General features: G+C 57.6%; 1 protein-coding gene across 1 annotated transcript in view; it reads left to right on the top strand.

The window, feature by feature from the left end:
- LOC309648498 (uncharacterized protein C16orf74 homolog) overlaps window positions 1-25220 on the top strand; it is a gene marked incomplete at its 5' end in the record, with an annotated part of 46606 nt that extends 21386 nt beyond the window's left edge. Inside the window, 3 exons of the mRNA XM_082437117.1 lie at window positions 4158-4202; window positions 21034-21146; window positions 24156-25220. Of these exons, the coding sequence (XP_082293243.1) occupies window positions 4158-4202; window positions 21034-21146; window positions 24156-24214 (217 nt within the window). The 3' untranslated portion in view covers window positions 24215-25220. The remainder of the gene's footprint in view (window positions 1-4157; window positions 4203-21033; window positions 21147-24155) is intronic.
- Between the last annotated feature and the right edge of the window lie 2085 nt (window positions 25221-27305).

The following is a 27305-nucleotide window of genomic DNA, read 5'->3' as shown; positions in this document are numbered from 1 at the left end:
TCAGTAGTTGTGGCACGTGGGCTCAGTAGTTGTGGCTCACGGGCTCTAGAGCGCAGGCTCAGTAGTTGTGGCGCACGGGCTTAGTTGCTCCGCGGCATGTGGGATCTTCTCGGACCAGGGCTCGAACCCGTGTCCCCTGCACTGCAGGCAGATTCTTAACCACTGTGCCACCAGGGAAGCCTCCAGAGACAGGTATTTTTAAAGTCACAAGACAACTTTGGGGACAAAACCCATCAATTCAGGACAATTTTCTGGGAGGAACAGTGTGACACAGCGCCTTCCCCCAGCCAGAGCTGCAGTCCCTGGACGCCCCTCCAGCCACATCAGAGAAGTTGTAGGAAAGCCCGATCTGATGCTCCAACTGCGGATCTGATGCTCAAATTGTGGGGGCTGGGTAACTCTGGTTGAGCTGCTCTCTGCTTTCCTTTCCTTTGTTGAATGCTTCTCTTGAAATAGTTTCAAGCTTGCAGAAAACTTGCAGGAACAGGAGGTGCTACTGTATATCCTTCACTGTTTAGCCACAGTTGCTTTATGGGCTTGAGCCGCGTTAAGATTTCTGGCCAAACTCTGTGAGTTAAGCTGCAGAAATGATGGCCCTGGAACCTGAACACTTCAGTGTGTGTTTCCTAAGAACAAGGACCGTCTCTTGCAAAATACAGCCCAACGATCAAAATCAGAAAACTCGACATTGGCCTCATACTGTCACCTCCTAGGCAGTTGTCTTTCTTTTGACCATTTTATTACTTTTCAAACAGACACAAAAGTATGTCACGAACTCCCATGTCCCAGCTTCAACAGTAGATGGCGTCCCCAACCCCCCCCCCCCATCACTGCTGCTGTCTTTCTGTTGTATTTTACAGCAAAGTCCTGACATCACTTTATCAGTGAGGACTTCAGCGTGAATCACTGTTTTATAAACCCTGCGCTGGGATGTGTTGTAAACACTATTGGGTGGGCTGTGACCAGCACTTACCCGAGACAGAATGGAGGAGCCATAGACTATGAAATCCGAGTGCCGCCCACAGCGTCTGTACAGTTGTGATGTTAAGTGTGCCTAGCAGGGGTCCTGACCTCAGGGGCAGACGGCTGGGCAGGAGACCCAGCTTGGGGGAGAGGGGTAGGGTGGGCAGAGACGATGGGGTTGAAAACATGGGCTTGAAATTCCGATCCCACCATCTGCTCCCCATACGACCTTTCTGCAGGTTAACTAATAACCTCTTGGTGCCTCAGTCTCCCCATCAGCAAAGTGAGGGTAGGAATGGTCCCAATCTCACCGGGCTGTTGTGAGGCTTAACTGACCATGAATCTCTGTCAGGTTGCTCTGGAGGGTTCTGGGCACATAGTGGATGCTCAGAAAGGTGCCCAGTATTCCCATAGGTCTGCTCTCGGGCTCTCTCTCCTCCAGCCCCAGTCCCCCTTTCCCCTAAGGAAGGATGCACTCTCCCTGGCATTTCATCTTGCACATTAGAGTCCCCCCACTGCCCCCCACCCCGGGAGCTTTTGAAGATCCCAGTGCCAGGCCGCACCCCAGGCCAGTTAGCAGGAATCTCTGGGGGAGGGACCCAGGCATCGGTGTTTTCGTAAAGCGCCCAGCGACTCTGACTCTCACGCTGCTCAGAGCATCACCTGGTTCTCCTTGGGATGCAGCTCCTGAGCCTGCGGGCGGGGCGGTGTCTGAGCGCCTACGTTTTTCACAGCCTCCCCGTGGTGGTACTGATGCTGCTGGACCAGGAGCAGCTCTGAGCAGCGACGCCCTGGCGAAGAGGCTCCAGCGGGAAACCACCGCCTCCCTCCCCTCCATCACTGTCATATATGATAGCAGCCGACACTGCTGGGACCTTTGCTGTGCGCCCGCGCGGAGCAAAGCCCTTTCACAGTCACCCCCTCCCGACACCCAGTCCTCAGTTGACACCAGTGCACGCGCATCAGCCCCGTTTTACAGACGAGGAGAGTGAAGTCTTGGCAGGTTAAGAAACCTGCCTGCGGTCACATGGCTGAGCCAGGCTCCGGTCCCAGCCAGGGAAACGTTTCCCTTAGCACACAGCTGTCCTGAACCTGTTCCCAAAGGTGTCTGTCTGTCCGCCCTCCCTTTCTCTCCCTCTCTCTCCCCCCCTCCCTCTCCCTCCCTCTTTCTCCCTCTCTCCCTCCCCCCTCCCCCTTTCTCCCTCTCTCCCTCTCTCCCTCCCCCCTCCCCCTTTCTCCCTCTCTCCCTCTCTCCCTCCCCTTCCCCTCTTCCCTCCCTCCTAGCCCCCCAGGCCATCCCCTAGTGGACGTCTCCTGTCCACCTCCTACCGGCCCACAAGTTCAACCTGGCTAAAATTGAAGCCTTTATCTCGGCCCCTCCTCCAGACTGACCCCTCTCGGGGCCCCACTCTCTCCCAAGCCTGAGCCTGTGCATCACGCCAACTTCCAGCTGCTTCTCCCTCCGTACCCTCACTGCCCCGCTGTCTTCACCACTCAGGCTCCACAGTTTCTGGCCCAGAGCCGAGCTGCTCTGACCTCGACAAGCACGTGGATCTCGAGGGGCCTTGTTAAAATGCTGATTCTGGCTCAGTGCATCCAGGTGGAGCTGAGATGCTGCATTGTTAACAAGCTCCTGGGGGTGCCAAGGCCGCTGGTAGCGAGGGCCTGGCGGGGGGGAGACCGGCCTGCACAGCCCCCTAGAATGTGGAGGCTCCTACGAGCGCTCAGAATAACCTCTGAACTATGTAACCAGCCTCCAGAGACCCCCACGGTCCGGCTCAGCTTTGGCCCTTCTGTGGCCTGTACCTGCCCGCCCCCCACCCCCGCCCCGCCCCGCCCTCTGTTTCCTCCCGTGGGCCATGCCCCTCTTGTCCTCTGGGCCGTGGCACATTCTGTTCCTGCAACCTGGGAGGCTGTTTCCTGCTTGGCTCACTCCTGTCTTTGGGGACATGGTCCCCAGACCTCCCAGGCTGGGGCAGGAACCCTCCTCTGGCCTCCTGGCATCCATCAGCTTCCCCTGGGCTCACCACGCCTCTGTTGGTGCCAGTTTGCCTACATTCAGGTGCGGGGCCCCATGTGGCCTTGAATCCACTTGTGTTGGGTCTTCTGAGACCAGATGCCAGGATGGGAAATGTGCAAGAAATGTATCAATAAGGGAAATAGGGAGGGGGGCTGGGAGGTCTGAGCCCAAGGAATAGCGAGGCAGAGAAAGCAAGGAAGGGCTGGGGAGCATCCAAGGACAGCTGGCCAAGCCAGAGGTGGCCGTCAGGGGCGCCTGCCTTGGATCTCGGCCTCGTGCAGGACAAAGAGACGACGGGCTTGCGAGCACAAGGGCCCATCAGAGATCTGTGGGCGCTGCTCGTGGCCACCCCCCACCGCAGCCAGCCTAGCACACAGGTGTGTCCCTGGGAGGGAAGGGATCCCTGCCTTCACCCTCCAGAGACCCGAGGACCGTCTGAGGTAGAAATAAGAGCCTGCAAGAGGCTCACAGACCCCTGTGGGGTGGCCCCAGCCAGGGGTCAGGGCAGTAGCAGCTTGGAATCCCAGCTCCACTCCGTCTAGGAAGCTGGGTGGCCTCAGGCAGCTGCTGCCACCTCTCTGAGCCTTGATTTCCACACCCGTAAAACGGGGGCAGTAATAGCACCTCCCAGGGGCGCAACCGAGGGTTGAGTGTCAAGCCGCTGCCTCTGTTCACCCATCAACTACTTGGAATGCTCAGGACCATCACCTTGCAGGGAGATCGTGGGAAATTTTAACACTGGGGACTGGGTTCCCTTCATCTGTTAGATCTCTGAAGAATTTGCATTTTAGAAGAGGGGCAGCGTTGTAACAAAAGGCACACCCATTTTGCGAGCTCAGGGCCCCCCAGCAGCCCCACCCAGGGCCCCCTTGTCCCCAAAGCCAGCCACGCTCTGTTGGTTCTGCCTCATCAGCCCGGGCCAGGCCTCACCGGCACCTTCACCAGCTCGGCCGCCACTCTGGGCCTCCTCCAGTATATTTAGCTCTGAGGCGCCTGAAAGTTTTTTCCACCAGCACACCCTCGTCTCTGAGCAAATTCAGCCCAGCTGTAGCGGGCAAGCGCCGTGGCCTCGGCCGCGGTTTCTCTCCGCGCTACTTCCTGTTGTGCACCCATCAGGCCGGGGGCGGGGCCTGGCCACGCGTGGCCGATACAAACAAGCTTCTCCTCTCCTCAGGCTGCAGAGGCACCGACATGGGGCTGAAGCTGACCTGCCTGAAAGGTAAGCGGGTGGCTCTCCCTCCAGCTCTTGAGGGGGGCGGGGGCGGGGGAGGTGGGGTGAGGCAGGAGAGGGTAGACCCTGAGACCCCAGTGTTGCTGCGCCTGAGACCCACTAAAGGCAGCACCTGCACACAGTAGGCGCCGTAGGAGTGCGTGCTCCGACTCTGAGCACTCCTCCAGGCCATCTCCCTGGAGCTGAGTGATGGGGGAACGTCCCATGGCCCCCCACGCTTTGGTTGCCCCCTCGGAGGGATGAATCCCAGGCTGTGCAGAGTCAAGGGGGTAAGAGGTCCTGGAGGAAGGTGCCACGCCCGCATGGGGGCGTTCTCTGTCCACCCCGAGGGCCTGTTATCACTGAGATAGGTGGTCCCACCTGCCGGGTGCTGGGGAAGGAGGGCTGGGAGAGGGGAAAAGCCAGCGGGGAGGAAGTTCTAGGACACAGAGTCATTGACGGGTGACGTAGGCACTGGCAGAGGCAGCCCAGACCTCTGTCTTGTGCTCTGGACCTTTCCGTCCAGCGTCTGGATGTCCCAGGGGCACCTCAGACCCACACGGCCCACGCGAAGTTCATTATTGAGTGACAAATGCTCCCACCCCACGTCTCCTCAGCCTGAAGTCTGGGAGTCGCCCTGGTGGCGCCTCGCCCACGTACAGCGTGCCCACCAGCCCCTGACTCCCCTCCTGCCTGTCTCAGGCCTTCCCCCAGCTCCATCCCTCTGCCACAGGAAGTCAGGAGGTATGGGAGGGGCCCCCCCGGGATGAGGGACCAGCCTTCAGGTCCTGCTGCTGGGATGAGTGAGCTCCAGTGAGCCTCTGGTTGGCCCTCGGAGGGGGACAGGGCATCTTGATGGATAGCTCCTCCAAGACTGTGGGCCAGTGGGGAGCAGTGGTCCCCCGGATGAGCCGGGGGAGGTGTTTGTTGAGCGGGCATCCGGGAGGGTTAGCTCGGAACGCTTGGAGCTCAAGGACCCCGCATTAAACACTGACTCACCCTTCCCCTCCCCCAGCCCTGACACCTACAACCTACTTTCCGTCTCTGAATTTGCCCCCTTCGGGTGCCTCACTAAGTGGAATCATACGGCCTCTGTCCTTTTGTGTCTGGCTTAACTTCACTCAGCATAACGGGGAAGCTTCATCCATGTTGTAGCAGGTGTGTCAGAATATCCTTCCTTTTCATGGCTGAGTAATATTCCGTTGTGTGTGTAGACCACGTTTGGTTTATCCGTTTATCCCTTGATGGAGACTGGGCTGTTCCCACACTTGGCTGTTGTGTCAGGACATCTTTGACAAACCAAGATCCTGGAAGGGCCTCTGGGGACCACTTGCCTTCCAGCCCGAGGCTGGGGGTCGGCCAGGGGAGGAGACCCAGGAGCTACAGATGCTGAGAATCCCTGGGAGAGCCCCCCACCTGCAGGACTGAAGCCCGGGCAGCAGGCTGAGTGCTCCTGGGCTGGGAGCTTTTAAAAGGGCCCTGGCGGAGCTGAGTGCTGGGAGGGGTACGGGAGCTGGCGGCCCCGAGCGAGGGGCGCTCATGCATCTTTCATCACTGGCTCTCGGGAGCCGGCCCACCGCCTTCTCCCTCCCCCAGCCCCACCCAGCCTTGGTCTCTGGAGGTGACGAGGCCCACGCAGGGTTAGGTGTGACTCAGGGCACAGGGGTGGGGGGGGCACAGAACCCCTCTCCCTGTGCTTAACCAGGATGACCCAGGCCCCCCAGCCCAGGAGCTCCTCCTCTTCGGAACCTCTTTCTTACGGGAAACTGCGGAGGGCTGGATCCCTGCGCCCGTGAAGTTCACGGTTATCTGTGTCCCTTCCCTCGCTGCCCACAGGTGTGGTTTTGCCTAGTTGTCGGTGCTGGGACGTGCAGTTTGTGCACTGTCTTCTATTTATTTTTTATTTAATGTTGGGTGCGAGTGCTGTATTTCTTCAGCCAGGATCACTTTCACAATTCTTTAACGCCTGTGTGTGTCCAGTTCTGCCAAGAGTGGGTCTTTGGGTTGTTTCCGGCGTGTTGCTTTTGTGGATCATGTCATTTTGATCATCTTTGCTTTCTCACTTTTTAAAATTATTATTTGTTTGAGACAAATTCCAGAAATCAGAATGACCTGGTCAAGTAGTATGGATAAATGGTGGCTTCTTCCTGGGGGCTTGGCCCAGGCAAGGCCCTTTTCTGTGCATTCTGAGTGGGTCAATTCATCCATGCCTCCTCCCACCACGAAGTGAGTACTTCCAGGATTCCCAGTTTCCAGGTGAGGAAGCTGAGGAACAGAGAGGTCATGTAGTTGCCCGGGGCCACACAGCTGGGACCCAGGTGGGATTGGAACCCAGGCGGGCTGTCCCTGAAGCCTGGCTTTAGCCTCCGCTGGTATGGCCTCTTCAGAGGAAAACATTTTAATTCAACGCTTGAAGTGACCACTGTAGCCAGAGGCTTTATCCACCCGCGCTCTTAAATCTTCACATTAACCCTATAAGATGGTGTTTTAATTTCCTGGGGCCATTGTAACAAATTACCGCAAACTAGGGGGCTTAAAACCACAAAAATCTATTTTCTCACAGTTCTAGAAGCCAGAAGTCTGAAATCACAGTGTCAGCGGGGCCGTGCTCCCTCTGGGGGCTCGAGGGGAGAATCCTTCCTGCCTCTTCTGGCTCCTGTGGGTTCCAGGAATCCTTGGCTTGTGGCCGCATCCCTCCTGCCTCTGCCTCCGTCTTCCCACGGCCTCCTCCCCTGTGTGTCCCTGTGTCCTTTCTCTTAGAAAGACATTGCTCTCTCCTCTGTCTTATGAAGACACCCATCTTTGGACTTAAAGCCAGTCTTAAATCCAGGATGATTGCATCACAAGATCCTTAACTAATTACATCTGCAAAGACCTTATTTCCAAATAAGGTCATATTTTGAAGTTCTGGGTAGATGTGAATTTGGAGGGAACTCTACTCCACCCACCACAAGTCACTTCACCTCTGAGCCTCCTGCGTGTGGGACAAGAACGTAGCTCTCTGTCTTATTTTTAGAACACGCTCACTGCCTGTCTGGCAATAAAGACTCAGCCCAAGGTGGGCGATCACGAGAGTGTGACATGGGAGAGAGCGGCACAGCTGGGCCGAAGTCCTTTTGTTTCTGGTTCCAAAGGAGGGTGGGCACAGCGGGACACTTTGAGTGGGGTCCTTGTCTCAAGGGCCTGGCTGCAGCAGCTGTGACCTGTGGGGACGGTCCGCTGTCCAGAGAGCACCTCCCTCGCACCTTCTCACGTAAGGGCTGGCGTGTCTGTCCCCGTGATCCGGGCCCTGTTCCCTAAGCGTCTTCCCCCAGTTTGCTCATCTCGTCCTCACTACAGCTGGGCAGTGTAGGTAACGTTACAGATGGGGAGACCGAGGCACAGGGACCGAGGCAGGAGGGGCTTGGCTCAGCAGGCGGTGGGGAGGGAGGAGTGCTTTTCCTTGTCGCTAGCATGCTCTGTCCCGGTCGGCCTCAGGTGGCACTGCCAGGAAACAACATGATGGGGCCGTGTGGCTCTCAGCGGGGCGTCCCCAACCTGAAGCCTGTACTTAACATCTTGCATTAGTGTGGTACATTCATTACAGTCAGTGAATCGATACAGATACATTATTTTAACTAAAGTCCATGCTTTATTCTAATTTCCTAGTTTTTTCCTAGTTTAGTCATCATGTCTCCTTAGGCCCCTCTGGGCTGGGCCAGTTTCTCAGAAGTTCCTTGTCTTTGTGACCTTGACTGTCCTGAGGAGGAGTGGTCAGGTGCTTTGTAGGATGCCCCACTGTGGAGATTCGGCTGACGTCGGGGTTTTTTTATAGTCTCTTTTGTGGAGTATACGATCATGGTGAGGGTGGGGACCGAGGAGAACACAGGTGCATTCCCCAGGACGCTGGGCACTGGGACCCCTGACTGCTCGGGCGTCTTTCCCGACTCCCTTTTGGGGCTCAGAGCCTCCGCTCCCTGTAGCCCAGGTTTAGGTGGTTGGGAGGTGGCAGTTACGATGCCCATTTTTCTGATCGGCGTTTGGAGGCCCAAGACCAGCCCCGGGTCGCAGCACAAGTGAGAGTCACCCGCACTGCCCCATTCTAGTGCAAACACACGGTTCCAGCTGCCCCGCAGCGGGGTCCAGAGTTAGTGGAGAGATTGTTCATCACACAAACATTGATTGTGTCCCTACTGTGTGCCAACCCACAGCCGGGTACAGGGCTTCAGGGCTGAGCAAGGCGGCCACGGTCACTGACCCCCCTGGAGCCCAGAAAGTAAGGAGGAGATGCAGGTTACTTGGAACAGATGTCCGAGCACAACTCCTCCGTGCTAGGACAGAAACCACCGCCCAGCCCGGGGACGGCACCGCTGAGGAAGCAGCACGCCTGAAGGAGCTGGCCTGGGAAAGAGTGGGACGGGACCGTGGCCCAGGCCACACGCGCTACCCGGGCAAAGGCCGGAAGCAGGAGGGTGTCAGAGGGATTGGAGGAGGATGGCAGGTGGGCAGGCTGAGGACCGCCCTGGCCGGAAGGGGCTGGAGGGAGCTGGGGTTTAGTCATCGTCGGCGACAGGAGCGCAACACAGAGGTAGGAGACAAAGGCATTCGTTTGGCTAATACATCCTGAGCAGGTTTCAGAACCGTGCTGTCTCCATACCTTTAAAGGGAAGGTCACACAGTGGGATCCACCCCGAGGTAGAGAATGGCCAAGGCTCAATATCATAATTTACTGAGGTTTAGTGTTCCCGCCTGTGAAATGGGCCGGGGCTTCCCGCCTGTGGAGATCCCGGGGGGCGTCCCTAACCTCGCCACCCCTGCGCACCCCGGAACAGAGCCCGACACACAGCAGGTGCTCCCTTCCCGTGGAGGAGAGGCCCAGGCCAGAGCTGTGCTCCTGTGTGACTTTCCATTTGTTCGGCAAACGGTCCTTGAGCACCTGCCATGTGCCGGGCACTGCACTGGGTCCAGGGACACGGCAGCGACAAGCACGGCCTCCCTGCCCGCATGTACGGGGGACAGAAATGAATGTGTGAGCACGTGACCCGGGCTGGTAGACTTTGTGGTGAGAGCTGCAAAGGGAGTTGAACAAAGAGGTGCAGTAGAGGGGCTTGAGGCAAGTGAGGACCTCTGTGTAGTGCCGACACTGGAGCCACACAACGCAGGGAACAGTGTTCTGGGCAGAGGGAACAGCCGCAAGGGCCCTGAGACGGGAACGGGCTTGGTGAGCCGATGAGCAGCGAGGAGTCGAATGTGGTTGGAATTGGGGGCGGGGCCGGGGGCCAAGCAGGAGGGGCCGAGGTCACTGGGACAGGCAGGGCCACGGCAGCTGAGTGTCCTGTCAAGAATGTCTTTTCCGAGTAACAGGAGGCACTGGAATCACTCCAGAGCAGCGGCCTCGTCCTCCACTGCACATCAGGACCACTCGAGGCGCCTACAGGAAGGGGCAGCCCCGGTGTGCTGCCCAGGGCCAGGATTTAGTTTGGATGAAGCTTCCCAGGTGGTTTTCCTGTGCGGCCTGGGGTGAGAACCACCGTCCGGGGCCCGTGCCCTTGCTTTTCAGTTGGGCCTGGGGTATAGACTGACACCCAAAGGTGACAAGGACCAAGCTAGCTTGGCTGGGCTTCAGGGATGCAGGCTCCAATCCAGGGCTTGTTCTGAACCTTCTGAACAGATCTGTGACCGGGAGACAGGGGCTCGGGGGGCTAGGAGACCCCCAGCCTGCTCAGAGGAGGGGTGGGCAATCAAAGCCTCTTCTAAACGCTGAAGCAGATGGGGCTTAGTTTGGCCCCGCCCCATCCCCGGGGACAGCTGTCAGCCCTCCTGGCTCACGGCAGGGATTTATTAAACCCAGCACCTGCCGTCCTTCCAATGGAGGGAGGGAGGGCCCACGGCTCACAGCAGGTGGGAGAGGAGTCTCGGTCCCGAACTGGGGCCCACACGGGATTAACCTTTGTCTCCTCCTTATTCTCGGGGCTCCACGGGGTCAGGAATCACGCAGCCTTGCTCATCCCTGGAGCCCTGTTCCCGGCTGTGGGTCAGCGCACAGTAGGGACACAATAAATGTTTGCGGAATGAACACTCTCTCGACTTTAACTAAGATGTGGGACCCTCCCAGGACCGTCCCTGGATGGCTGGGGCGGCTGTGCCATCTCACTCCCTCGGCCCAGTAGGGAGGTCCACTCCTGCCTTCCCGCATCTCCTGCCATCCGCTCAGCAAGGCTCTGAGGAGACTTGCTCATGACCGCCGGGTACAGAGGGGGAAACCGAGGCATAGGGTGGTAAAGCTCCCCGCCCCAGGTCACACGGCTAGCATGTGGCCGTGCTGGGGCCCTGAGGGCCTTGGGAACCTGACCGGGCACCCCGGACACGAGGACCCCCCGCCACCCAGTTCCGTGCCCGCAGTTTCCTCTGGGCCTGGCCCGTTTGTGGAGTGAAGGCAGGATGGAGCGCGAGCCTCCGGGGAGGGCAGGAGGGAGGGGACGGGACGCGGAGGAGGGGAGGCGGCGCTGGACCCACTGCCCGCTGCTGGCTGCTCTCAGTGGACAGGGACCTCGTGCCGCTCAGGACCCCCAGGCGAGGGCCGTGTTCACCGAGTGTCAGCTGCTGGCACGCGGCTGGCCCGGAAGGCGGACCGGCCTGGCTCCGCCGGGCCTGTGGAATTCCTCTCTCCCTCCTGGGCCGTGGTTCCTCAGCCTCACGGTTGGGGTGTAGACGTGATTCTGGGCCAGGACGGAGCTGCCCCACGTCTGCCTCTGACCGTCCCTCCCCCCTCCACTCCCCGCCCATCCTAATGCTTCTGCCTCACGGGCTTCGCGGGGCCCGAGACAGGTGGGTGTGAAGCTCAGAGATGGGTCAACAGGTCCAGGTCTCGTGTGACCTGGCTGAGGGTCTTCAACTCCCTGAATCAGTGATTTTTGTTTTTAACTCTAAAACAGGCAGAGTTAGACGCCCCCCGGGTCCGGGCTGCTGCTGGAGGGGAAGAGGCGTGTCAGGAGCTGGGAATGGGGCCAGGGATGCGGTGTGCACGCAGACGTGCTAAGATGTGCCCATACACCTTCTTCCCTTTTGGAATGGCTTTGAAATTTTATTTATGACCGTGGGCCAGGCCTTCCATGGCCAAAGCAATAGTAAGTGATCCTGGTGTCCACCCTGAGAGATCACTGACTTGCCCGGGAGTCCAGCACACAAATGGACAGCTGTCCTCAGTCTGTCCCAGGTGGCAGGACAGACCTGTGGCCTGGGGAGCGCTTGTGGCATCAACGCCCACCGTGGGCAGCCAGGCCGGCTGAGGGCGGGGCTGGGCTTCCGCCCGTCCCATGGGAGTTAGGGAGCTGAGTGGCCCTGCAGAGCTGTCCTGGATGGAGGGGGACAGGCCTTTCACCTGGCCACCTACTGGGGAGGGCTGGCCCTGAGAGCCGGTGCCTCCTTAAGCTGTGCGCCCTAAGCGCCTTGCTTGCCTCACCCCAGCTCCACCCAGCTGGGGGAACAGCTTTCCTGGGCTGAGGGTTAGGCCCTGGGAGGGGCTGAACCGTGAGCCAGCCGCGGGCAGCATCCGGGCCGCTGGGGACTAGCCTGGCCCTGGGGGGTGGGTCTGGGCCGCACAGCCCGGCATCTACTTGGGCCGGAGGCTCAGACCAGGCGCTGTGGGACAGGAAGGGCCTGGTGCCGAGGACACGTGGCCTTTAAGCCAGAGCCCCCGCCACAGCCAGCCTCGGCTCCTCGAGACACACCCTGATGGCCCAGCCGTGGGCTTCCCACCCGTGGGTCAGCAGGGTGGGCCATGCAGGGGAATACTCTACAGCTGTGAAAAAGGACGGCAGCTCTGTCTGAACGGATAGAGAGCCATTTCCCACACTTGCAGTGAAGTGAAAAGAACAAGGTGCAAAACAGTGGCTCTGTTGCCACCACCTGTATTGGAAAAAGAAGAGGCATATGCCTGTGAACATATTTGCATATTCTATGTATATACATAGAATATTCTGGAAGGAGACACGAGAAAACAGTAATCATGGCTGTCTCCAAGTGAAGAGGTGAAAAAGAGCTGGGTGGCTGGGGAGTGAGGTGAGAGCAGGACTCAGATGGCCCTGAGTCTCTTCCAGCTGCCCGTGTCTCTGGCCTGGGGAGACCGGCTCGACCCCACTGCCCAGGACTCTGTGAGGCTGACTCCCAGCTTCCTGGGCTCCTGCGACCACACACTGGGCCACGCTCCTCAGTGATTCAAGGGAGAAGGGGTGTTCCTGGTGGCGTTCCCATCCCCCTTCCTGCCTCTCCAGGCCTATACTCCGAATTCTCCCCCTGGCCCTTTCACTGCCTTTTTACTGTCTCACCTTCTCAAGTTGATCAGACCTCGCCTGCAGCAGGAATGCCCCACCACCCCCTTTTCCCCATTCCACCTCCTAAATCTGTCTATGTCCACCCCTCCTCAGAAGATGTTTTATTTCTCTTTTCAATTATTTTATTTTTTGAATATGTAAAACATCTGCATGGTACAGAATGTAAAATGTGCAAAAGAATATGTAGTAATAAGTCAGCCTGCTCTCACCTCTCTCCCAGTCTTTGGAGGGCTCTGCTGTCTGGCTGCCCGTCTGCACCCCTCTCAGGCCTCAGCTGCCCACAGCTGGGGGACACGTCCCTATCCTCAGGGGCCAGACTCCCTCAGGTGCTCCCCAGTTTGCTCTGGATAACACCAGTCACCTCCTTCCTCTGGGACTAACTGGAATCTCCTTGCCTATTTGCGCAGTAATAACCGCAATATCCTATTAATAACAGTAATAACTATTAATAGCATTAATAACGATTGGCCCCCTGCTGTTAACCAGGCTGCCCCAGACACCTTCTGCCAGATGTCACATGTCCTTACGAGAGCCCTGCAGGTTATGGGTTAGTATCTAGGACGAAAGTTCAAATCTTTATTCCACCAAGGGGCCAACCACTTGCAGCCTCTTTGCAGCGGAGGAAACACAGGCTCAGAGAGGTTAAGAAGCTTGCTCAGCCCGCACAGCTGGTGAAGGGCACACTGGGGAGGCCAGTCCTCTGGCTCAGGCCATCCTCAAGCCACTTCCCGTGGCTCCAGCCACGCAGATGTGCCGTGGAGCCACTCGGGACAAAGGAAACCACCTTCTCCCAGGCACCTACTCTGAAATACCCAAATACCGTCTCAGTAACAGCTCTGACGGTGGTTCTCAGCTCTGGGGTACCTTACCCCCACCAGGTAGAGTTGCCAGATTTAGGAGGGAAAAAAAACATAAAATGGGATGCCCAGTTACATTTGAATTCAGATAAACGAGGACTAATTGTCTAGGATACGTACGTACGTCCCACATGTAGCATGGGACATACTTATACTAAAAAAAATTATTTGTCCTGAATCTTACCTGACAACCCTGCCCCCAGGGGACACTTGGCAATGTCTGGAGACACTTTCTGTTGTCACAAATGCGGGAGCTACAGCATCTGGAGGCCAGGGTGCTGCTCAGCCCCCCTCAAAGCACAGGACGGCCCCACCACAAAGAATAACCTGGCCCCAAACGTCAGCAGTGCCGAGGCTGAGGACCCAGCGCTACACACACCACGCGTTTCCCACGGCCCAGGCAGGCGTCAAGGGCTTTGCGGATTTTCTTTGCCTTCAGTTCTCCATCATCCTCTGAGGGCAGGCCTACTCTTGAGTCCATTTTAGAGGCCAGAAGACTGAGGGCCGGGGGCGGGGCTGCTTGCCCATCACACAGAGGAGACGTGATGGAGCTGGACTGGCCCCGCCGCCATCTGAGCCCTCACCCTGCTGGCTGAGACCCCAAGAAGCCTTCCCAAGGGGCTGGTGTGAGGAGGAGAAAGGCCCGCCCACCAGGACCGGGCAGGGCTGGCGGGGAGGGAGGGACTGCGGAGTCCAGCAGAGGCAGGGAGGCGGTTGCTGCCCAGCCGGGGAGGTGAGCACGCTTCCCACTTGGCGGTGGCGAAGCTTCTTCCTTTCTGCCTCCTCCTCCCAGCTTCTCGCTTCGGTAGCTCATCCCTGACGCAAGCTGGGGCTTTTTCCTTCATTAAAAAGAGATTTAAAACATCCACTGCCATCTCCATTGGGCCCGGGCTGCTGAGAAAAGGTAAAACCCCCGTCCGCCCTGGCCTCATTCGTAATAATGCAAGGCTTTCCCCTTAATTGGAATTTAAAAAAAAAAGAAAAAAAAGATTAAGTGCATCTGGAACCCTCGGAGGCATTTGTCCATTTGTTTTTTTGGAAGACCTGCACTAAATCCAGATACCCGGTCGTCTCTGAGGAATTAGTGCCAGCCCCAGTCTCCGCCTGGCCCCAGGGCCTTTGTGTGTGCTGCTGCTGACCCGAGAGCCCTCTCTGCCATCTCTGCGGCTGCTCTCGGGTCGGGCCCCTCTGGGAAGCCTTTTCTGACTCCCGCCGTCTCCCCGAGGCCTGCTGCTCCCTGCCGTCATCTGTTCCTTCCTCCTATCACTGACTCAGGCTCTGCAAGGTGTTTCTTTGCTTCCTGGCCCCCAGGAGGACAGGCTCTGTGCCAAATTCCCTGTGAGTTCTCTGTGCCCCAGGGTGTCCATCTGGAAGATGGGCCTCATTGGAAGGACCAAATAATGAATCCCTGCAAAATGCTCACACAGACCCCGGCCTCCCGGGAGCACTGTTGTCACAGATCACCCATGTGGGCCCCTCCCGACAATGGCTTGGATCAGAGGGGACCCTCGTTATTTTTTCCAGCCTCCTCTGAACTCTTTGGGGTCCTAGTTTGCTGCTGGGGCCTGAAGCAAGAGGCAGAGGAAGTCAGTGTGTGGCGGGAGGAGCAGAGAAACTTCTGCTGAGACTGTCTTGTTCTCGGCTGTGTCCCCAGCACCTGGAACAATGCCCAGCACACAGTAGGTGCACAATAGATGCCTGTGGACTGAGCATCTCCCCTGGGCCTGGCTCTGTGCTGGGGGCTTTATCCGTGCACTGCAGGCAAAAGGAAGCATCCCCTCACCCTGCAGGTGAGCAGGCCGGGCTCAGGGAAGTCACAGAAGGGAAGCAGGAGGATTGAGAGTCAGATTCAGTTTTTCCTCCTTCCCGAGCCCGTGGCCCTTCCAACCCAATGAGGAGAAAGGGTCTCCTTTGAGTGTTAAGTTGGAACCAGGAATATCTTTTCAGAGTGACTCCACAAACAGCTGTGTGACTGCAGGGATGAGACAAGGTCCCTGACCTGCACGCAGAGGGCGGGTGGTGCTCAGAATTGGCTGAATCAGTGAATAAGTGCTAAGGTTAGACTATCATGTTATTAATAACAGCTTGTGTTTATTGAGTGTGCACTGCAAGGCGGGTTCTGTGGTTTCCTCGCCTGCGAAATGCATGTAACAATCAGACCCCTTGGCTGGAGTGAAGGCTTCTGTGTGGCTCTTAATCCACTCAGCGCCCCCTGGAGGTGGAGAATATGAAGTACCCCCATTTTTGCAGGTGAGGAAAAGAGGCCCAGAGGTGGAGCCCCGCCAGTGGAGGAACCCAGGTGTACGTTCTGGCCTCCCACTGCACTGTGGGCCCGGCAGGGCCACTGTGTGATGGTGCCTTGGGGAAGAATGGATATGGTCCCAGGGACGCGGTCCCAGGCAGGGTCTGCGAGCTGGCACCAGGGTGCTGATCGAGGGCCATTTTCAAAAGAACCAGCAGAGGGCGCCCGTAAGCCACGATGCCTGCTCTTGGCGGCCTCTGGGTGGCTTGGGGGCCAGGAATGGTGTGGTATCCCCCGTGCCTGGGGCATCCTGAACAGAGGCTAGGCCTGGCTCAGGGCTTCTGAAGGATGAGAAGTGGTGGCTGATACCGGAAGGAGTGAGGTGGGTGCCCAGGCCTGGGAGCCACCTGGCCTCTGCGTGTCCTCAGACACGTCACCTTCCTTCTCCAAGCCTTGGTTTTCTCGCTGGAGAATGGCCATGACCCTAGTGTGCAATCCGAGGGATGGTGTGAGGATTAGTGTGGACTCCGCCCAGAGCCTGGCACGGGGGTGCTTAAGAAGGGGTGGCTCGTCTCTGTGGGAGGCGGCAGCAGTGCTCACCTCCCCCAGTATTTGACCCCAGGCCACTTCTCCCACACTGGCCAGCCACACGCCCCATGCCTTGTATTTCGTTCCTACAAGACTGGTATCAGAGCTCCATTTTTCCAGCCGTGGATACTGAGGCTCGGAGAGGAAAGCCGTGTGTTCCCAGGTGCCCTAGCTCAGGGGGTCCCAGCCCTGCTGTCAGACTCACCCAGGAACTTTTTAAAGTCCTGGTGGCCTGTGTAGCACAGTGAAATCTGGCCCCCTGGGGGCAGGGTCCTCCCCGCCCCCAGACCCACCTCGGGATATTTTTTAAACTTTCCAGGTGGCCGCAGTAGGCAGCCAAGATGGAAAACCACTGCCCTGGAGCGGGGCAAGGGCAAGGGCAGAACCAGGTTTCAGAGGCAGTCTGCCTGGCCTCCCATCACAGCCTCCGCGTTTCCCCCGTGGGAAAGTGGGCGCCAGGAGGCCAGGGCGGTCTGGCCCAGCTTGTTCCATCTCCACAACTGAGAAGGCGTGTGCCCCAGAGCAGGGCCTGGTTGAGGCGGGTGACAGCTGCCAGCCCTGAAGGCTTCCTGCGCAAGCTCCCCATGCATCCCCAGTCAAAATCTTCAGCAGCTCTGGGGCCCTGCTTCCTCCCTCCTGGGGCCCCGCCCCCTGGGATCCCAGCCAAGCCCTTCCTCTCAGGAAATGGGCTCTCACTGGCCTGAGACGGGCACATAATTAACAAATAACCATTCTGGCTTTAGCACAAATGAGCTTCTTGTCTGGGGCAGGGTTGGCATTTGCTTTTAATCCCTAAAGTCGGCTTTATCTCCTGAGAGCTGCTCCCTCCTGCTCGGCCACCTCTGCTCTGAGGCTGGGCGGCCCTGGGGGGTTGAGAGGGCCTGGAGTCCCGGCCCCCTCCTTTCCCGCCCTCTCCTCCCGCCTCCTTTCCCTCCTTCTCCCTCCTCCCTTCTCTCCCTCCGTCCCTTCTCCCTCCTTCCTCTCTCCTCCCCCATCTCCTCCTCTCTCTCTCCTCCCCTCCCCTTCCCCTCCCCCTTCCCTCCCCTCTCCCCCTTCCCTCCCCTCTCCCCCTTCCCTCCCCTCTCCCCCTTCCCCTCCCCCTCCCCCTCCCCTCCCTCCTCCCCTCCCCTCCCTCCTCCCCTCTCTCTTCTCAGCCTCCAGCATCTCTCCAGGGCCCACCAAGTGACCTGATGCTTCCCTATTAAGAATGTGGGCTTTGTGGGTTTTGTCACCGAGCTCCCAGAACATGTTAAAATGCAAATGCTGGCCCTGGGAGGAGTGTGGTTTTTCTCCATTAGCCTTTTATTTTAGAACTTTGGGATATTCCCCGAGGAAGGGGCCTTGGAGACTGAGCGGGGAGGCTCCCTTCGGTTACAGATAATAATAATCAGAGCTCGCTTTTGTGGCCGGTGCTCCCCGAGACGCGCTTTATGGATGATTCTAGAGGAAGCTAGCAGGGACCGAGCACCCTCTTGGCCCCAGCTCACTGGGCAAGTACTTCCCATTCATTCATTCCGTTCATTTCCCCACGCCCACCACCTGTCACTTTCCAGCAGCAGCCAGGTTTGGGATTTGGGTTTTGGTTTTGGCATTAAGGAGCCTCAGGCTTTTGAGGTTCCTTTGTTGCCTGTTAGGACGTCAGGCATGTCCCTGATCCAAACTCCCCGCCGACCCCTGGATGTTATAGAGCTGGCAGTGGCAAACCACAGCCCTTGGGCCAAAGCTGGCTGCTCCTCCTATTTTAGTAAATAAAGTTTTATTGGCACACAGCCCCACCCACTCATTTACATATTGTCTGTGGCTGTGTTTGCCCTCAGTGGCAGAGCTGAGAAGTTGCAACAGAGACCGCATAGCCCCCAAAGTAAAACATATTTACTCTCAGGCACCTTTCAGATAGTTTCCTGGCTCTGTTACAGGATCGTGGTTACAAGAAGCAGAAGCTTTTGGAGTCAGACAGACTCGGGTTTGGGTTCAGATCCTGCCCGTGCCTGTGCACTAGCTGTTCACCGCTGTGCAAGCTCTTACCCTCTCTGGTCCTCAGTCTGTGAGTTTGCATCTCACAGGGTAGCCATGAAGACTGAAGGAGGAAGTGTCTGGCACGTGGCCAATGATTCTTAAATGCCAACTGGTGCAGTGATAACAGGAGGGCTTCCTCCAAGTGGCTTCTTTTTATCTGTTTTACATTCTGGGCTTCTGTGTAAGACGGCAGGAAGAAACAGCATACTAAGGCTTTAAAGAAGGTTGGCAGTGGCCTTGGTGGGTACTCCTGAGGGGCTTGTAGTCTGATGTAGGGGACGTGGCCTCTTTCTACAAAACTAACCAGGCTGTTAGATTCAGGGGGCCACAGGGGCTCCCTAGCGGGGAAACAGGAATGGGGTTTCAAGGACAGGCAAGCTGTGCTGACTGTATCAGTTATCTACTGCTGCGTAACAAATCACCCCCAAGCTTAGTGGCTTAAATATTTATTATCTCACAGTTTCTGGGGGTTGGGAATTCAGGGATGATTTAGCTGGGAGGTTCCGTCGCAGAGGGTCTCGTGAGGTTACAGTCAAGCTGTCGGCTGGGCCTGTGGTCTCATCTGCAGGCTTGCCTGGGCTGGCGGACTCACTTCCTAGGTGGCTCCCTCCCACGGCTGTTGGCTCACCACCTGGGCTTCTCCTCAGGCTGCTTGCGCATCCTTACAACGTGGCGGCTGGCTTCCCCAGAGCGAGAGCACGAAGGAAGTGCAGTGTCTTTTATGACCTCTCCTGGAAGTCACACGCTATCCCTTCCCTCTTTTTCTAGGCATTAGAATTCATCCTCAGTCCATCCCGTGCTGGAGAGGAGGGGAATTAGACTCCCCCTATTGGGGACATACTTGAGAACCACCACACCAACCCTACAGTGGTCATTTAGGAGCACTGTCCCAGTGGGGGTCAGGGAAGGCCAACCCACTGCTCGGCTCCTGATGTTGGCTAGGGGCTCAGATACTGGAGCTGATGCAATCCAGTCTGGGGCTGTTTGGGGGAAAAAAAAAAATACCGAAGTGATGGCACATAGAGACAAAGATGTGACTACCCAATTCAGCAGTGCCTGAAGTTGTTTTTTATTTAAAATTGAAAGCACGCCTACTTGCTCTGTCCCAGGCAGAATGCTAGGTTCAAGGGACACATGGCTGAGTGAGTAGCGGCTGTCCTCCAGACGCGCACAGTAAAGGGAGACAGAACTAGTCGTTTCCATACGGTGAGATGAGCACTGGAAGACCTCAGACTGAAGGAGCGGGGTCAGATCCCGGGACATCTTCCCCAAAGAAGGGCCTACTGTGCTGGGTTTTGAAGCATCAGTAGGAGCTCACAAAGAGCACTCCAGGCAGGAGGAACAGCCTGTGCAAAGGCGCGAAAGGGCTGGGGAGCCCAGGGCACTTGGGGGACTGAGCAGTTCGGGGCGTGTGGGCAGGAGGCAGGGAATGAAGCTTCAGAACGAGTTTGGGCCAGACCGTGAAGGCTGAAAGCTGGGCTAAGAGGCTGACTCTAATTTACGATCAACATTTCCCAAATTGTATTTCATGACTCATGGTCTTGTGAGATGGTAACAGGTGTCCCTCCAAAAACAGACACCAAGGTTATTTAAGTTCAGGAAGCCCGGGGTGAAGCACAATGAAAGCAGCTTCCTTAGTGCAGGACTTCTCAGAGCCTTGAATTCTCTAACGTGCAGGGGACTCTCCAAGAGAAGGACAGAGTAGATGGGATTCGCAAACTCGTTTGATCATGGAACCAACCCCTTTGTGAGGGAGTCTGAGGAAGCCAGTGTTGCAGGGAACACACTTTTGGAAAAATGCTGCTTGTAGCTAGTTGCCAAGAGCTAGGGAGAATTCTGAGCAGCTACGAGGTGTGATCAGGTTTGCCGTTTCTGGCTGCTGTTTGGAGGGTGGGCTGCTGAGGGATAAGCCAGGAGGCGGAGAGGCTAGCGAGGGGCGTGAGGGGGGGAGAGGAAGGATGTCCCAGGTATCGAGGCGGTGGCATCGGCGGGCTTGGTGGTTGATTAAACTGGCCGGAGGGTTGGAGGGCAAGGAGGACAGGAGAACTGTGGCTCAGGCTCTGGTTTCCAGTGCGTGGTGACGGCTTTGACTCAGATGGGGAGGATGAGGAAGGGGTCTGGCGAGAGTACTTTTATGTCAGCTGGAGGTGAAAACTGGGCCGGGCTGGATCACCTGTACTGAGTTTACGGGAGAGATAAGGCAAGGAATTCAGCAGCTTAGAAGAAATGGACAGATTCCTTGATTAATGCAACATAGCCAAACGGACGCAAGAGGAAACAGAAAATCTGAATAGCCCCATCTCTATTAAAGAAACCAAATTGCCCAAAGAAAATCCCAGGCGCAGACAGTTTCTCCGGTGAGTTCAGTCACTCTTAAGGAAGAAACAACACTGATCTCACACAAACTCTCTCAGAAAATAATTTGTGGGAGAGGTCACTTCACACCCGGCTATGATTCGGACAGGCCTGGGTTCCAGTTCAAGCCCGGTTGGTTTTATCCATTCAGAGCCGTGTTTTGAATACCTACTGCGTGTCACACACCCAGGTCCCATGAGTGAACAAAGCAAAGCAAACTCACACCCTCGCCAAGTTGCGCAGGCTCGGATGGGTCCTTTGGCCGTCCTGAGGCTCAGTTTCCTCACCTGTGGCGTGGGGACACAGCAGTCCCCTGTGTCCTGAGTCGTGGGGGCACACAGTGCTGGAGGAGGGCGGCCGGCAGGAGTGGTGGGCAGTCCCCGGCAGCCACTGATGCTTGTCTCTCTGTCGTGTGTGTGCGTGTGTGTTCCACGGCCGGCCCGCTCAGGCCTAAAAATGTGTGTCAGCAGCAGCCATGATGAGGCCCCCGTCCTGAGCGACAAGCACCTGGACGTGCCCAACATCATCGTCACCCCGCCGACCCCCACGGGCGTGATCCTGCCGAGGGACTCCCGGAGGGCAGGTGAGGCCACCCTGCCACCGTGCTAAGCCAGGGGGTCTGGGGGGCCTGGCTGGGCACAGCTCACGGGGGCCCCCTTCCGGGCTGTGGGTCCGCCCCCACCCCCAGTTTATTAAAAATTTACACTCGGCTCTGCGTACACCCCACCGTGGGCCCCTCGCCGTGGCACCAGCCTCAGCAAGATGTGGCACGTTAAGTAATTAGCTAGACAGGCCCCGCTGGCAGCCGGGCGAGTGATGGATGGGGCTGGGCGGGCCCACGGAGGTGATGGATGGAGGTGCCTTCCCCTGCAGCTGGGGAACTGGGGCTCCGTCTTGCCGGCCGCCGCGGTTCAGCTGGACAGGACAGGCTTGGAAGCTCCCCCGCGCCCAGGCTGTGGCTGATCTCCGCGCCTTCCGTGGCAGCTCACTGCAGGGAGGAGAGAGGGGGTGGGACGGTTCCCAGAGAGAGGGTGAGAGGGAGCCGCCCAAACTGCTGTGTCCCCACCCCCGGCCCCTTTCTGGACACTGTTGGAGCCAGTGGGACATTTTTCGTGAACAGATTTATTGAGCCAGACCTGTGCTTGGTGCTGAGGCTGCTGTTGTGAATAATACAGTAAGTCCCCTACACACGAACGGGTTCCGTTCCGAGAGCGCGTTCTTAAGTCCAGCAGAGTTAGCGTAGGTACCCAACTAACACAGCTGGCTACATAGTACTGTGCTGTAATAGGTTTATAATACCTTTCACAAATAATACATGAAAAACAAACACAAAAAATAAAGACACCGTTTTTAATCTTACAGTACAGTCCCTTGAAAAGTACAGTAGTACAGTACAACAGCTGGCATACAGAGCTGGCATCGAGTGAACAGGCAAGAAGAGTTACTGCCAGGAGGAGGGAGAGGAGGTGGGAGATGGTAGAGCTGAAGGATTGTCAGCAGTAGGAGACGGAGGGCAAGCTGCAATTCCACTCGTGCCTGATGTTGATGGCACAGGTTCTGGTTTCTTGCTGGATTCAAGTCTATCTACTCTCTTGAAAAAACGGTCCAGTGATGTCTGGGTAGTGCTGTACCAGGTACATCACCGCTGCTTTTACGCTTGCTTCCGGACATCCGGGGCTTGAAATAAAGATACTGTACTGCTGTACTCTATACAGTTCTGTACAGTAAAGTACACAAACGCACAACCACTTGTAGAGGATGCACACACGTGACAGTGTACGCCAGACACGTGAACTAACTTACGTGATTGGACGTGCAAACGCACGTTTGCATCTTTGAAAGTTTGCAACTTGAAGGTTCGTATGTAGGGGACTTACTGATTATGATTATTTTTCCTTGAGGTCTCATAGTAACTCTGAGTTAGGTCCCGTTTTCATCATCCCCATTCTGTAGATGGGTAAACTGACGTTCAGAGAGGTTGAGACGCTCGCCGTACAGCTGGTACGAGGCAGAGTTGGGATGCAGACCCAGGCCGTGAGATCTGGAGCCTGTGCTCTGGACTGCCAGGTTAGACGCCGTCTCAGTGGCTACCGTCATTCAGCCAATCAACCGTCGTGACGCGAGCCCTGCCTGGCTCCTGCAGAGGACACAGGCCTTCAAGGCTGATGTGGGGCTGGTGGGAGTCAGTGGGGGACTTGGGGAGGCTTTTCCAGAAGTTCTCAGTTTGGATGTCAGCTTGCCCACCAGGGGGAATGAGCTGGAGAAGCCATCGGGCTCGGGCCAGGCCCCGTGTGGGTAGTGGGGCTGGGCCGTGCACAGTAGTGATAGCCATTGGTCACAGTCCTGTGTCACCTTTTCAAGTGCCCGGCACTGGGCTAAATGCTTTCCACAAATCTTATCTAATTCTCGCTCCAACCGTATGGGCTGTGAGTACCACCCTTATCTCTAGTTTATAGCTGGGGAAACTGAGGTTCAGAGAGGGACAGCGACTCACCCGAGGGCACACAGCAGGGTGGGAGAAGAGCCGGGTTTCTGCTTCAGCGTCTAATCAGAGAGCTGAGTGTGGGCAGCCGAGGCCCTGGTCCTTGGCTCTGCCATTACGCTCCCTTCTCTCTCAGTGCCTCAGTGTTCTCATCTGTAAGATGGGATCATAGCCGCCTCCCCTGCTCCCAGGGCCAGTGTGAGCGCCGGGGAGACTCATGGTTACTCCTCAGGGTCCGCGAGGTGAGAGCCCACGGAGTCCCAGGGTGGATTAGTGCCGAGGGACCAGCACAGGGGGCCCCTCCTGTCCTGTCCGGTGGCAGAGCTCAGGCCTGACCCTCTGCTTTTCCCCATTTAGAGAGGGAGGTGTAGGAGAAAGGGCACAGGCCTTGGAGTCACAAAACCCTGAATTTGGATCCCGGCTCTGCCACGCGTTAGAGTGTGATTTTGGGAACGAGGCCTCGGCTCCCCTGTCTCACAGAGAACAGTCGTGCCTCAGAGAGGCCGTGAGCATTCGTGACAAGGAAAGTCAAGGGCCTGACTTCACACCCCGCACGTGGCCTGTGTCCTTGGTCTTCTCACCAGCGATACTTAGGGCAGCACTTCCTCCAGGGCTGTGGGCTCCGAGTGGTGATCAGATACCTGGGGCTCCCCCCACAGCGAGGGACTGGAGAGAACCCTGCCCTGCCCAGGCTACCCTGCTAACTGGGGGAAGGTCTCCCCCTCTCTGGGTCTCAACTCCCCATCTAGAAGCAGGGACCTCCCACCCAGCCTTGGGCCTGAAGGCATCTCCAGGCAGGCACTCAGAAGAGGCCAAGCCAAGGATGGGGCCAGGGGTACAATCCCAGGGACCTCAGCCGGAGATCTGGGGGAGCTCGGTGCTGGGTGTGGGCAGAGGATGGGTGGGAAGTCCCATGGGACCCAGGTGAGACCCAGCATCACTGGGGTCCCCTCTCAGAAGCGGCTGACACCAGTCCCGTACATGCAGGGAGCTGGGGCGTTGGTACAAAGCAAGGCGCCCAGAGGCACCGGCCATGGAGCTCCCAGGCAAAGGGGCCTGGCTGTGGTGGGGGGATCCATCCAGATGTTGACGCCACCCTCTGTCTCCTAGTCTGGCTGGAGGAGACGGGGTCGTGCCTGGAGGATGGAGAAACAGACCCTGAGGCCTGAGGAGAAGGCACGCGCGGGTCGGGGATTTGCCTGCACTGGCTCCGGCTCTGGCTGCCCTTCGCTTGGCGTGTCCCGGGGTGCCTGGGACAGATGTGCTGAGAACGCTGGCTGGGAAGACAGAGCGATTCCGGCACTGGACCAGCAGAGGCGTGGTGAGAGGAGAGAGGAATCGGCCCTGCCCTCGTCCAGAACATTTCCCAGCCCCCCTTGAGTGGGCCAGACCTCTGATGCCTACATATTCTTGCCGACCCCGGGGCACAGTGACGGCCATCAGGGTACCAGGGAGAGGCTTTCTTCTAGACGGACTCCCAGCGGCCTGGGCCATGCAGACGGGTGCCCAGGAGGTCCGCACATACAAGGACTTCTTACAAAGGACTGGCTTCATTTTTTACAAGTTGTCTTACAGACATTGACACAGTCCAAAAAGTGATTTATAATTTCTTTTTTGCACTGTAAGTAAAGATCCCATGTAACGAGCAGTGGACCCTGCTTCTTGGGCGGGCAGAGAAGGTGGTGCACACCTGGGTACACAGGTAGGCTTCAGAGAATCGCTTATCATGGAGGGGCTGGTCCGGCTGGTGATGGGTCTTTGGATGGTCTTGGCCCCTTGATTTGCAGAGTGTCCTGTGCCTCCTCATTCTGTGGCCAGCAGCTACCGGAGTGCGTTCCTGTGACAGACACACAGAGCACAAGCCAGGCCGTGCGAGAGCATTCTCAGCTTCGGCGCGTGGGCCAAGCAAGTCACACGGCCAAACCCCACATGGGTGAGCTGGGCAGTCCCATGGCACAGGAAGGGATGGACATGTCTGTTAAAGGGAGGGAGAAACGGGCTAGGAATAATAATCCAGTCTCCCGGCGTAGACACTATTATTATCCCCATTTTACAGATGGGGCACTTGAGGAACTTAGAGGCTTAGATCCCTTGCCCAAGGCCATCAGATAGTAAGAATTTGAAACCAGATCCCACGCTCTTTTCTTTTTTAATATAAATTTATTTATTTATTTATTTTTGGCTGCGTTTGGGTCTTCATTGCTGCGCACGGGCTTTCTCTAGTTGCGGCAAGTAGGGGCTACTCTTCGTTGCAGTGCACGGGCTTCTCATTGCGGTGGCTTCTCTTGTTGTGGAGCACGGGCTCTAGGTGTGCGGGCTTCAGTAGTTGTGGCACGTAGGCTCAGTAGTTGTGGCTCACGGTCTCTAGAGTGCAGGCTCCGTAGTTGTGGCGCGTGGGCTCAGTAGTTTTGGTTTGCGGGCTTCAGTAGCTGTGGCGCGTGGGCTCAGTAGTTGTGGTGCGCGGGCTCTAGGGCGCAGGCTCAGTAGTTGTGGCTCATGGGCTTAGCTGCTCTGCAGCATGTGGGATCCTCCCGGCCCAGGGCTGGAACCCGCGTCCCCCGCGTTGGCAGGCGGGTTCCTAACCACTGCACCCCCAGGGAGGCCCCGACCCTGTTCTCTTACCATCCCCACAGAGCTGCCTCCCAGCACACATTTCTTGTTGATTGTCCAGGCAAAGCATCCCTTTCCGCCTGGATTCCCAGTGCCCCTCATATCTGCTTGGATGTGACGCTGACACTTCGTCCCCGTCCTGTTCCCTCTGGAACCCAGGGGACGCTGGGTCTCAGGGCTGGGTGCTCGCCCTGAGGGCTGGCTCCGCCCACAGCCGGAGGAGCCCACACACCTCCTGGGCACCACTCAGAGGCCTCCAGCCCACTCAGCAGCCTGCCCTGGCTCATCGCCACTTCATCCCAGGCTTTTAGTGCCCATGGCCATGGGAAGAGGGCTGTGAGCCGGAGACGAGGTGGAGGGGCCGGCCAGAGGCTGTGCAGCCCTGGGGTGCTGGTTTGGCTTTCTTGCAGGGCCCAGGCGAGTCCCCTTGGTCTCCTGGAGAAAGAAAGGTATTGAGGTCCAAGGCACCCACACCAGTCCTGGGCTCTGGGCCTCTTGAATCTGGAGGCCCTGGTGAAGCCAGCCCGGGGTACGCACCCCAGAACGGTGCCGGCTGAGTGAGGGGGACCCTTACTGGTGACATCTGCACCCCAGGCCGCAGGAAACCCCGTGACGCTACTCACTGCCCCTGAGACTCTGCCTTCAAGCAAGCTCTGTCTCCCCGTGAGGGAGGGGCGAGGGGTAGGGGGCCTGCTCCATGCAAGCTCTAGCCCAGGGAGGGCAAGACATCAGGGGGGCAGGGGACCCCACTGCAGCCCCAGCATCCCTCTTAGGGGCCGTGAGAAACATTAGGGGTGCGAGCAAGGGTGTCAGCCAGAGCCGCATGGTGCTGTGTGGCCTTGGAAAGCCGTTCAACCTCTCTGTACCTTTTCTTCACCTGTAAAAGTGAGGGTAACAGGACCTCCCATGTGGGGTGCACATGTGGATTAAGGAAAATGATCTACGTAAAACCCCACATGGTCCCTGGCACAGAGCAGACAGTCAGTAAATGGGAGTCACAATCACACAGGTCACCAAACTCCCTGGGCCTCCATTTGCTCATCTGGGGAATGGGCACAATGCCACGGGGACCTGAGGAGTCTGGGAGATTGAGGGTGTGACTGTGGGGTGCGTGGTAAGAGCAGGGCACCTGGGACCACCTCCGCAGGGGCAGTGCCCCCCCTTTATGTGACAGCAGGATTCTGCTGCCGCACCCGCACCTTTCTTTCCAAGGGCTTCCTTCGGTGCAGGAGCAGTTGGGGTGCAGGCTCTCAGGGCCGCCTGGCAGCAGCCCTCACCCACTGTGGATGGGAGTTAGCGGGTAGATTCCCCACCTTCCTTGTCCCTTGCGGTGGCCGTGAGGCAACCAGTGCTTCTCAGTGGGGAGCTGGTTCAAATCCAGATCCCATCGGGGAGGTCTGAGGTGGGGCCTGCTGCCGTGCATCCCTAACCAGCTCGCAGGGCGGCAGTGCTGCCGGTCGGGAGACACACTGTGAGGAACCAGGCTTCCCAGCTGCCCCAGGTTCCGAAGGGTCTGAGCCCCGGGGCGCCAGCAGTAGAGACCTGCTCCTTACCCTGAATTGGCTCCTGCTTCCCAGCCTGCTGGGGTCCATCCCCGTGCTCCATTTCTCAGCTGGGTGACCTGGAGCAACTTACTTTGCCTCTCTGAGC

Source organism: Balaenoptera physalus (assembly GCF_965194825.1).
Source record: "Balaenoptera physalus genome assembly, chromosome: 19".
NCBI lineage: Eukaryota > Metazoa > Chordata > Mammalia > Artiodactyla > Balaenopteridae > Balaenoptera > Balaenoptera physalus.
Note: the sequence above shows the minus strand (reverse complement) of the source record. Positions and strands in the feature narration are given on the sequence as shown.